Here is a 12855-nt window from a genome sequence, read left to right on the forward strand (position 1 = left end):
CAGTCGTGCATGCATTTCTAAGATAAATATTGTCGATTTTAAATATTAAACTTCAATTCTGTGTTGGAAATAATTCCATTTGGTGTCCATATAGCAGGACCTGAGCATTCCCGATATCAGAATATTAATAAACCAGCAGGTACCTGCGGAGATTCCATGTAATGTAAAATTATGACTTCAATAATATTATACAAAGAACTATTAAACATCATGGGAACTTAATATTGCCGAGCTATGTGCTCCCTAAAGATGTTGCTTGATTAAATCAACCACACCCCAAGTCCTGAACTCCCCTCCCAACCCCAAGTCATCAACTCTCCTCCCAACCCCAAGTCCTGAACTCCCCTCCCAACCCCAAGTCATCAACTTTCCTCCCAACCCCAAGTCCTCAACTCCCCTCCCAACCCCAAGTCCTCAACTCCCCTCCCAACCCCAAGTCCTCAACTCCCTCCCAACCCCAAGTCCTCAACTCCCCTCCCAACCCCAAGTCCTCAACTCCCCTCCCAACCCAAGTCCTCAACTCCCCTCCCAACCCCAAGTCCTCAACTCCACTCCCAACCCCAAGTCCTCAACTCCTCCCAACCCCAAGTCATCAACTCTCCTCCCAACCCCAAGTCCTCAACTCCCCTCCCAACCCCAAGTCCTCAACTCCCCTCCCAACCCCAAGTCATCAACTCTCCTCCCAACCCCAAGTCCTCAACCCCCTCCCAACCCCAAGTCCTCAACCCTCTCCTGGCCCCAAGTCCTCAACCTCCCCCCAAAGCTTGAACTCCCTCTCCCAACTCTCTGTCTACTCTGCACACCTCTTCCCGCCCCACCACAACCCTCTGTCCTTACCATCCCCCATTCCCTTTCTTTGCGTTCTTCAAAGCAAGAGGGCATTTTTACATCATTCTATGTTACTTCTTAATTACCTCATTAATTTGGTGGAATATTTAACACTTGCCCCTCCCCCATCCACATTAATATTATGCCATTACCTAATTCATGTACTCCTAACTCCACATAACCTGCTTTCTCAACTTCTCCTTTCACACTTCTCTTCAGGTCACCATTCACAATATTGTGAGACATGTTCCAATGAAATATTGCGGAATTGTCACTCTCAAGTGGTTGTGAGGAGCCTAATTGTGTTAATAAATAATTATCTGAAATTGATTATCTTCTTCGTGATGCATAAATACAACATTATTCTTCATGATGCATGATTACAATGTTAAATATAAATAAATAACAACGAAACAATGTTTAATTCACAATCTCGCGAGGTCACGGGATCTCACAATATGTGACAGACAGACGGATGGACGAACAGGCAGACGTGACAAGAGCATTATATTTATCAAGAGTAAAGCCATAATTATGACGATGGTGCTGGCAGGATAGTCTCGACTCTCGAGGTACACACACTCACCTCTAAGCTGTCTAGCCTGGGGTTGAATCCCAGCCCAGATATAAACTCTCATTTTGGTGTTTCCCAGAAAGGATGATACATCAAGGTATGTGCTGGCTCTCAGATGGACCATAAATGGGAATCCCATCTGCTAGCATTAGTTGGTGGACGTTAAATATCCCACAGTGTCCTTCTCGAAGAGGAGGTGAGCTATCACTGATACACTGGCCAAAGTTACAAAATCCTACACTCTATCAAGTATCCGGCGTCTAAGCGGCGATCCACCTAGGATTGTAATCCTCTCGCCAAAAAATTGCTTTGACAGAACTGACGCTTCATATAAAGCATGGTGCACAAGGTAATTCTAATAATGATGCATTTTCCATGTTGTTACGTCACTAATATCATTCATATTCAAAATTTTTCATCAAATTCCATTAACCATTAGCATTTGACACCAAGCCAGAACCCATCACCCAATGTAAAAGCACATCCTGTGTCTTTGAGCACGTTCTGTGCCTTTGACGCAACTCAGCCCTCAGCACTATACCCGCGAAGCTTCCACCTGTCACATCAAAATCCCTTTGCACACCAAGCTCTGATTTGGCCCACGCTCTCAAACAGCGTGCAATTAGGCCGTGGTCCACCAGTGATGTGGGGGTACTCAGTGCAGCTCTCAAATGATGGTCTTTCCTTTATACCAAGTATGTAGTCTCTTATTTAAACAGGCAAGCAACAACTGCATTCCTTTTGCAGTTCAAATGTTGCCTTATATTTGAGGCACATGTCGATGTCTGTTTTATTTGGCATTCCTGTCGGTCATTCAAATATGGTAGCGTTTTGCCTTATCCAACCATTCACCCAATGGCAATACTCTTTCCAGAGCACCTGTGCTGCTGAAGAAAACTCGAGGCAGAGAATACACTGGATGGTTTGCCATCGTCTTCCCAGTGGGAGTCAGGCCAGGAATTTGGAATTTGAACAGGGTACCAGTACAAAATGATCTTCTTTTTTCTTGTATACAGAGTCAAGGCTCATGGAAGAGTTAAAACACAAAACAGATCAGAATACAACATAACAAAAGCAATAGTTGAAATAGAAGAGGGAAATGTCAACAGCAGGACTAAAGTACAAAATAAATAGAGACACATAACAAGGGATATGGGGAAGGATGAGAGGTAGGGGATAATACAAGGGATGGATAAGATGAATACAGAAGCAAACTCTAAGTGAGGAAAAACTGGAATTTTGGGAGGGGAGGAGGGTGGTTTAATGGGTCGATCAAAGATTATGGTTTTGGACGATAATCTGAGATGGTCGTGAACAGCCATCCTGAAAACTTGGAGGGAAGAATGAGATTGAAGAGAATGTAGAAGTTGGTTCCACAAGCATGAAAAAGGAAGAACAAATGAGAGAAGTCATTCTGGATTTTGGGAGTTTCACTAGAAAGGGGTTGCTGGTGGTCCGTGTGCGCCCATCAGAAACCTGGGGAGGACAAAGCACGAATGAGGCAGAGAGTGCAAGACCAGAAAGTAGGCAGAAGAAGACCGAGACCACCGACTTGTCTGCGATGGCAAAGTGATAGGGCCAGAGACTCAGCTTCATCACAGGAGATTCCAATGATCTTGAAAGCCCTGGTTTCTATGGCGTCAAGCTCAGCAAGGTGTGAGGCAAGGCCAGCAACCCAAAGCAGCTATCTTACTATAATTCACCATCTGTCTGTCTGTCTGCTCCCAGGTACCGTAAAAACGGCTGAACCGATCGCAACCATTTTTTGAGTGTGTAATCCTGGGACCCCTTGGAGTAAAATAGGCATAAATATAATAACACGACCCCCTTGACGGCTCCCGTAGGGAGCGGGTTCTTCTAGTATATTAAAATAGCAGCTGTGTATTAAAGCAGCAGGCAAGGACAGCAACCCATCTATATGTTATGCAGCAACAGTTTTGTTTGTCTGTCTGTCTGTCTGTCACGCTACATCATTAGGGTGTCGGACGGTTGACTCCAACAACTGCCATTTTTATTTTCATACAGTTCAGGCCTAACACATCATTGAGCCTGTCATATTCACAATCACCATGCCCTGCCTTTGCGTTTTCCGTTCAGCGTGAAACACAAACAAAGCGATTGTTAAAATGATCATCAAATATCAAAAGGAAAGGCATCAAGAGCCTTCCAAATACATAGTATGTCTAGGCCTTAGGATTAATTCTTTAGGCCTCACATTCAGGACACTTCAAGTTATTTTTTTTTTGGAGCGATTGATGCAGTGTTCTGGACTTCCTGCCCAGGTTTTTTTCCCCCTCTGGGACAATTTAAGGCTTTTATCGCAGGAGCAACGAATTAGCTGACGTTTCTTACTACAGCAATATCGTTTTTGTAATAATTATCTTAATGTTACTTTAACAATAACAAGGAGAAAAGGACACAAAATGTCATAGCCCCCATGGTATAATAATTTTACTGTGTGGAATTAAAGGGCTAGCTCATATTTACAAGATTTACGTGTATACGCAACTAACTTGAGCAGTAATTTGACATGGAAGATTGTGTATGATTGGGTTATTCCGTCGGCCATCTTGGATCTGATCTCAAAAAAAAAAATCATGTGCATATGTAAGCCATCATTCATTATCTGTTTGCAAAGTTTTAACAGTATCGGTAAAAGCATGTCTGAGAAATGGTTGAGGACGTGTTCAACATCATATTTTTTTATAGCTAAAATGGCTGCCAGTCAGCCATCTTTGATCGAGTTGTGAAAGAAAACGATATGCTTATGTATACCATCATGCATTGACTTTGTGCAAAGATAAACAAAATCGGTCCATACATATCTGAGATATGGCTGCGGAAGGACGCACGGACAGACAAGACCCAATCTATAAACCCCTGTTTCAGACTAAGACCAATGGGGGCTAATTAGAGTAACTATCATGGTAACACGGGCTTTTACTGCGGGAGTAACAAATTAGCCTCGGTTTCTTAATCCAGTAATATCGTTTTCATAATCTATCTATAATTCCAGCAATCTGTGTGTGTGTGTGTGTGTGTGTGTGTGTGTGTGTGTGTGTGTGTGTGTGTGTGTGTGTGTGTGTGTGTGTGTGTGTGTCTGTGTGTGTGTGTGTGTGTGTGTGTGTGTGTGTGTGTGTGTGTGTGTGTGTGTGTGTGTGTGCGTGTGTGTCTGTCTGTCTGTATGAGACTGCCGTTTCTCGACAACCGCTGGTCCGATCTGATTGAAACTTGCCAGGATTATTGCTGGGGATCCGCGGATGTGCCTTTTCGAGGTTTGATATTAATCGGACGAGCGGTTCCCAAGTTACGGCCACTTATCTGTCGACCAATGACAAGACACAGTGCTATGACATCACAATTAATGTTTATTTATTTTTGCACGATTGACGTCACAATTCTTCTTCTTCTTCTTCTTCGTTTGGTATGACGTCACAATTGATGCTGGGGACCTGAGTATGTGCCTTTTCAAGCTTTGATATTAATCGGACAAGCAGTTCCCAAGTTAAGGCCATTTATCTGTCAACCAATGACAGGACACGGTGCTATGTCATCATGAATGACGTCACAATTAATGTTATTTTTTTATATATATATATATATTTTTTTTTTGCGCGATTGACGTCACAATTCTTCTTCTTCTTTGTTTGGTATGACGTCACAATTGACGCTGGGAAAAATGTGCCTTTTCAAGTTTTGATATCGTTCTTCATCCGTTTCAGCTGTTTCCCAAGGTTTGAAAGCCGTTTTTTCCCAAGGTTTGAATTAAGTGTTCAAATTATTAATTAATCCCAAGGTTTGGGGGGGGGGCGAGAAAGAAGGGACGAGAGAGAGGAGGCGTCACAATTCGAGAGAGGAGCGGGCGAGAGCGGGGGGGGAGAGAGGAGCGAGAGAGAGGGGCGAGAGAGGAGGGAGGAGAGAGGAGGGGCGAGACGTGGGGGAGAGAGGGGATGAGAGAGGGGGAGGAGAGAGGGGGGCGTCACAATTCTTCTTCTTCTTCGTTTGATATGACGTCACAATTGACGCTGGGGACCTGAGTATGTTTCCTAGGTGTTTCCCAAGTTATGGCCATTTATGATACGGTTGGTCCGATCTAATTGAAATAATGCCCCAATCCAGTCGTCGTTTATGAGAGCGAAGGAACGAAGCCGCACCTACGGGCACGCACTAGTAATAATAATAAAAATAATTATAACGTAACATTAATAATAATAATAATAATAGTAATAATAATAGCAACTATAATCATAACACTACAATCCCTTTGTCATAACTGTGAAGTTACAGGATTAAAGCGGTGTATTATTCATCACTCTGAGAAGCGGAGTATTGATCATCAAATTCTTCCGGTGCTCCAACGTGGGAGGCGACCAAACATCCAAACATAGTCAACACTTGCATGAAAAACTCTCCATCATGGCGACATTGCACGACGCTAACTTTAATAACAAAAAAGAGTGCGCTCAATCGACGTGATGGTGCAGATGAGGGAAGTCAAAAATGACTTGAGCATGATGCTGATTGGTTCTTGCAACTGGGTGAGGGGCACCTGCCTTCAGTAGAGGGTAACCTTTACGATGACGTAATTGCATTAACGCCTGTTCTTTGCATGAATTGTGAAGATGACGTAATCAACCATGTGTATGCCTGACTTGAAGAAATGTTCAATCATACAAATTCTGAGTGGTTGGCTTCACGTGCCATTTTAGCCGCAATGGATAACATGTGTGAACTTCTCAAGAGTAAGATAAATTGACCACCTGCCAGGTGACACTTTCATTGACAAAAGTGCCGATTCTTTTGGCCGATCAAAACCTATCAGCCTTTTATCCATCCGAGTTTCTTAACTCAATAAATCTTTCAGGTGTGCCACCGCACGAAAGGTCACTGAAGGTTAACACTCCCATCATGCTGTTACAAAATCTCAATCCTTGTAATGGCCACTGTAACGGAACACGTTACATCTTAACCAAGGTCAATGATCATCTTCTTGAGGTGCGGATGCTCAGAAGTTAGCGTGCCGGGTTTATTCTCCTTATACCTAGACTTCTTCTTTCTCCATCTGATATGGACCTTCCTTTCCAACTCCGCCGACGACAGTTTCTGGTCAGGCTGGCCTTTGCGATGACTATCAATAAAAGCCAGGGTCAAAGCCTGCGGTGGTGTGGAGTCCTGCTTCCCACCAGTTTTTTATACATGGACAGCTGTACTTTGTAACAAGTAAAGTACGAGACAAACTTGATCTGCGTATCTCTGCCAACCAGAAAGAATTCCGGATAAGGAACCGAGGAACATGCTGCAGGCCGATGAACCTGCAACATTGTTTATAGCGAGTCGTATCAACTCAGCGGCAGATCCAGAGTTACATTTGGGGGGTTAATAGGTCCCAAGAAAATGTTGTTTTTTAAAAACTTAAAGTGGACAAATTTGGCAAAGACAACAGAACCTTTTATAGTTCATTACAACAAACGTAGGCCATATTTAAAAAATGAATTACCAGTTGTGGAACATTTTATCCCTAAATAACCCTCAAAAATTTTCATACTGATCGGAAGTAGTGTTCTACATATGCAATTATGACATCATAAGGAAGGCAACTATGACGTCATAAAAAAATCACTCATTCCCCATGAGGAATACTTGCTATGTGCTGTTTCAATTTTTTCCTTGGTGGGGTTTCAGAGATACAGAGGTCCAAAGTTTCTCTGTTTTTCCAACATGGCTGCCACATCAAGTCACCTATGACATCATAATTATCATTATAACATTCTACACGAGTAGTCGCACAAATGGTGAAAAAATTTGTCTCAATCCGCCAAGCGGTTGTGGAGAAAAACACGAAAGTTCTGTGCGGACAAACAAACAGACAGACAAACAAACAAACGGACTCAAATGCAATACCCTCTCCTATGGCGAGGGTAACAATGCCAACGGGAACAAAGGTGATGTCCCTGGAATTCTAACTCGCAACGTTTGTTTAAGTGACATGTATAAAACAACACGTTTATTCCTTATTGTCACTTTCATTCACCATTATTGACATTTTCATTTTGCAATTCATCACTCATTTTCACTTCAACATCTGATCTCTGGGAACGTTAAACAAATTCACAGCATTATTTATGTCAATGAGTGTGCGAATGACTAAAGTTAATGCTGGGTTGTTAAGCAGTAAACATAAACTTCCAGGAACATGCCAGGTAGTACTTCATTGCCCATACACCTCCAAATTAAAGGGAGGGTTTTTTCACGTAACTCTGTTCCAAGGGTCCCTGCCAGTACAAAAATAATTATACCCGACTCAATCACATGGTCCATACTTTTCCGAGTGCAATCTATCAATAAATCCCCCTCCCCCTTCTACATAACAGTATGTTTGGCCCATTTATCACATGCAGTGAAACCTGTGATTATGTTGTATTCGTCAGCCCTCAATGTGAACTGTCCATTAGAAACAAAGTGTTACCTGTCCATTAGAAAGTGGGGCACTGCAATCAGCAATGTCCCTATGGACATGATGGTGGCTCCAATGGCAATAACCCGAGGACGATGGAATTTTGCTCCAAAATAGCTGACAAAGGCCATGACGAGCAGGTTTCCTGGAAGAGTCCAAGATATAGTGAGGCAGTTTTGGACATAGACAAACATAAATGATTAGCACAAGACTGCTAAACAAGCTTAGAACTGCAAAGAAATCAGAGATAGAAAATAGTTTGTGCATTACTGATGAGGAATGTCATGAATTGGCCTGAGATCCAGTGAATCACCTTTCCCGAGCCCAGACAGCTGTTTTAGAAAAGGATTTAAAGTTACATCAGTTGTAAATGAGGTGACCTTGTTGGCCATTTGATGCAATAATCTATTTCATAAAAAGAATTTCCTTGCTGACCTCGACTCAGCCTCTACCCAGCTGTCTCCATGTGATGCCTCTACTCATCAAGTGAATATGTCTGCGAAGTACGTACGGCAACGTGAGTACATCTGTTGTGTATGGAGTATAACGTCGTCATTGCTGCAAAAGCATTCGCCACGTACAATTGCCAAACCACTTTCAACCATAAAATTAGGCTTGTATCAATTTAGCAAGTTATTTAACTTCATCAAAGATTGTACTCCATTTCAAGTTCGCCTTCTATACCCACCCTGAGTTGAGTAAACAGCTAATAAATGAATAAACATTGTGGTTAAGAAGTTAGGAAACAATTGAGAATCTTAGGTCATGAAGGAACGGATTGAGGAGTTGTAATTTCTTCAACTGGACATCTCGGTATTTACATCAATCATCTGTACTCTATTTCACCGTTTTAAAATATTACTTCCACTCAATTCTACACCTCTTTCCACTATACATCTCCTCTAATCTTCTTCTTCTTCTTCTTTCAGCTGCTCCCTTTAGGGGTCGCCACAGCGGATCATCCATATGATCCGCATAGTGATTTGGCACATGTTTTACACCGAATGCCCTTCCTGACGCAACCCTGGTCGCCTCTTACGACACAGGGATATGGTACACCTATTTTAACCGGGGTATACACCGGCCCAGTACACTGGTACTCATTTCGCCGACCTCGGAAGGGTGACAGGCTGAGTCAACCCCCTGGTGTTATACGACTTGGTATATACATACATATACATACATATATGCAGTATATATATATATATATATATATATATATATATATATATATATATATATATATATATATATATACATATACATATGCAGTATATATATATATATATACATATACATACATATATGCAGTATATATATATATATATATATATATATATATATATATATATATATATATATATATATATATATATATATATATATATATATATATATATATATATATATATATATATATATATATATATATATATATATATATATATATATATATATATATATATATATACATACACATACATATATGCAGTATATATATATATATATATATATATACATACAAACACATATATGCAGTATATATATATATATATATATATATATATATATATATATATATATATATATATATATATATATATATATACATAAATATATTCAGTGGCCCAACGGGGCTTAAACTCAGGACTTTTTGGGTCCCAAGCCGCTGCCCTAACCACTGCGCCAACACCAAGCTTTATACACCGCGTAGGATTCATCTCCTCTAATGTACACACAAAATCTCCACTTTCTCTTCCAACACTAATCTCCCCTGCTTCGTCAACAGACTTGTGTTGCGCATCAACTCCCATGCATGTTCAATCTCACCGAATGTCCATTGGGATGTGAGGGTTTTCCCATCTGCTTCATGCTGAACCTGTGTATCGTGTGTGTGTGTGTGTGTGTGTGTGTGTGTGTGTGTGTGTGTGTGTGTGTGTGTGTGTGTGTGTGTGTGTGTGTGTGTGTGTGTGTGTGTGTGTGTGTGTGTGTGTGTGTGTGTGTGTGTGTGTTTTGAGCATTTAAGAAATGACGAAATAAAGACGTTTAGAGAAGAGTATAGATAACAAAGAACACACCAATTTCAAAGCCACTGTCGATCATTCCAGCCACCGAGCTAGGCAGGTCGAAGCGCCGCTCGATGGATGTGATGGTGCTTTTCATGTAACTCCCAGAAAAAGCTTTTGCGAAAAACATCAGCGAGAGAAGCATCAGAAATATCTAGGGAACAGGGATAAAGATCAGTACACAAAGGGTCAATGACAACAATGGATACAAAAGGTCACATGTACTCATATACCCTCTGGGTCAATCAACCATAGTTTGAACCATGTATACAGACTTACCATATTTTTTAGTGCATAAGTCAATTTTTTTTTCCCTGAAAGTCTGGGTCTCAACTTGTACTCAGAATTGACTTGTCTATGGTTTCTCAAATTGAAATGCATTAATAAATAAATATATATAATCAAATATATATAATCAAATATATATATATATATATATATATATACAGTCAAAGCTCGTTACTATGCCACCCGTCGGGACCGAGCAAAAGTGGCATAGTAGCGAGAGTGGCATAGTAACGAGATTTTATAAAAACGGCCTTATTTTCTGAAGTTACCCATCTGTAGTTAATCTTTAGACAAAATTTATTCCAGCAAGTAAAAGGCACGACTGTTGTATAAGCTAAGCGAACGGAGAACATACACACACTAACAGAGTTCACACACTAACATGTGGCATGGCGAGAAATTCACGACACACAAAGCTTTCAAGAATCGTCGGCTGGCGCATCTTCTTTCGGCGGATCTCGTGCATCTCGTTGTCTAGCCGATCGCACGCTTGCATCACACCGGGCTTCCCGCTTCTCTGCTGCATGAACTTCCGGACGGTGCTACAAGCGCGCTGGGCTTCCTCAAACGGAACGATTTCCTCCTCGACAGTTACCTCGTCATCTTCGCTTTCCACCGGCTCCTCACTGCAAAGAATCTCCTCCGCAATCTCCTCCAGCGTGAAATACCCGCCAGTCGCGAGGCGCTCGTCGGCTTCGAGAAAGTCAGACAGCTCGATCTCCTCGTTCTCGTGCATCTTTTCCTCGGCAGGCAGAGCTTCCCAGATGTCGGGCAGCTCCGCATCCTGTGGCTCAGTTTGGATCTCCACTTCGATGAACTTGGCCTTCGCAGAAACAGTTCCTGATCGTCGACTTGCCGACCCTGCTCCCAAGCACGCCGGGCGACGTGTAGAGCGTCGAGCAACGTGAACTTGAACTCCTTTCCCTCGTCTATGGCCTCAAGCCGGCGGCATGGCAGGAGCTTCTTGTAGTGGCGCTTGAGGTTCTCTATGATTCCTGATCCATTGGTTGCAGGAATTGGCTGTCGTGTTGGGTGGGAAGAAGACCAGTTGGATGTTGTTCAGCTCGAGCTCGGGAGGGTGGCCAGAGAAGTTATCGAGACAGACCAGCACTCTGCGTCCCTGCTGGCCGAGTCGTCCGTCCCACGCACGCAACATCTCCTCGAAAAGCTCCGCCGTCATCCACGCCTTCGAGTTCGCCTTGTACTTGACGGGATCTCTTTGTTCTTGAAGGCACGGGGTTTCTTGGAATTGCCAATCACCAGAAGAGGGAACTTCTCGCTGCCGCTCATGTTTGCCCCAACCAGAAGTGATCCTTTGCTTGCTTTTCTTTCCTCCAGTACACCGCTCTCCCCTGAAAGCCATGGTCTTGTTCGGAAGCAGCTGCTTGAAGAGTCCAGTCTCGTCCAGGTTGAAGACGTCGTCTGCGGAGAACTGCCCGAGTAAGGGCCGGAGAACCTGTTGTTGCTTCTCAAGAAGGGATTGCGAATCCACCGCTCCAGCTTCACCCTGCACTGTCTTGAACATGATGCCGTGGCGCTTCTTGAAATTGCCCAACCAACCGTCGCTCGCCATGAAGTCTGGAATGTGCATCAGCTCGGCCAGTTTCATCGCCTTCTCCTTGATCAGATCGCCGCTGACAGGCACATTCTGTCCTCTTGATTGCTTCAGCCACATCAGCACTCCCTCATCAAGCTTCGGGTCGTGAGCCTGCGTCAACTTCATGCGCTTCGATGGAAATCCAGCTTTGATTGCAGCCTTGATTGCATCCTTCTTGCTGAGAATGCCCTTCACGGTGGTTCTCTTAACTTCGACGCCCCATTTCTTGCGAATCTCCCTGGCCAACTTAGACTGATTCGGCTCCTTCTTCGCGACATCGATGTTCTCCTTCTTCTCCTTCAGCGTAAAAGTCGGTTCGCTTGCGTTTCTGAGCTGACACTATGGGCTGAATTTGAAAAAAATGATGTCACTGTTGTACGTGTGCCTGCGTGTCTGTGTGTGTGCTCGCGCTTTTTTGTGTCTCGTTGTGCGTGTTGTGATTGGCTTGTTGTGGCTGGCATCGGGGAGAAGAATCGCGTGTTTTGACACAGTCTGACTATGCGCGTACATATTGAGTTAAGTTGTGCGCAGCTGGACTGTAGTTTGTCGCTTCGCCTTTGGACGTGAGTGTGATAATCGTGCACTGCGCAATACAGACTTTTTCACGACTCGTGCCTTTTAACAGTCACACAGTAGTGGCATGGTAGCGAGAGTAGGGGGTGGCATAGTAAATTTATTTTGTATTGAATTTTGTTGGGACCGAGCAAAAGTGGTATAATAGCGAGAGTGGCATAGAAGCGAGGTGGCATAGTAACGAGCTTTGACTGTATATAGTTTCGGATTTTAGAATCCAGTGTGATAAATCCATCCACACGTCCAGGTCCTCAACAGTTATTCCCTTAATGGCATGTTCAGATTAGCCCCATCCCCATGTCTAATAGGATCTTAAATGTGATTCGTTGAGAAGGGTAAAGGATGGATCCTCTCTCTTATGGGAAGCTTTTATCTTTACGACAGACACGTTTACACACATTTTTTTCGCGAGCTCTGAAGCCCACCCCCATTCTTCCTCGGCGGCAATCTTTATGAGCTCCGATGCCCGCCTTTT

General features: G+C 43.0%; 1 protein-coding gene across 2 annotated transcripts in view; it reads right to left on the reverse strand.

Moving 5' to 3' along the window:
• LOC147025946 (solute carrier organic anion transporter family member 1C1-like) overlaps positions 1-12855 on the reverse strand; it is a 110073-nt gene that overhangs the window by 63795 nt on the left and 33423 nt on the right. For both annotated transcript variants that reach the window (XM_085880877.1, XM_085880879.1), the window contains exons 3-4: positions 9935-10076; positions 7869-8001 (exon numbers count right to left, since the gene is read on the reverse strand). In XM_085880877.1, the coding sequence (XP_085737003.1) occupies positions 7869-8001; positions 9935-10076 (275 nt within the window). The remainder of the gene's footprint in view (positions 1-7868; positions 8002-9934; positions 10077-12855) is intronic.

The sequence above is a fragment of the Eptatretus burgeri genome, chromosome 5 (assembly GCF_056783735.1).
Source record: "Eptatretus burgeri isolate ZD-2024b chromosome 5, Ebu_testis_v1, whole genome shotgun sequence".
In the NCBI taxonomy this organism is placed as follows: domain Eukaryota; kingdom Metazoa; phylum Chordata; class Myxini; order Myxiniformes; family Myxinidae; genus Eptatretus; species Eptatretus burgeri.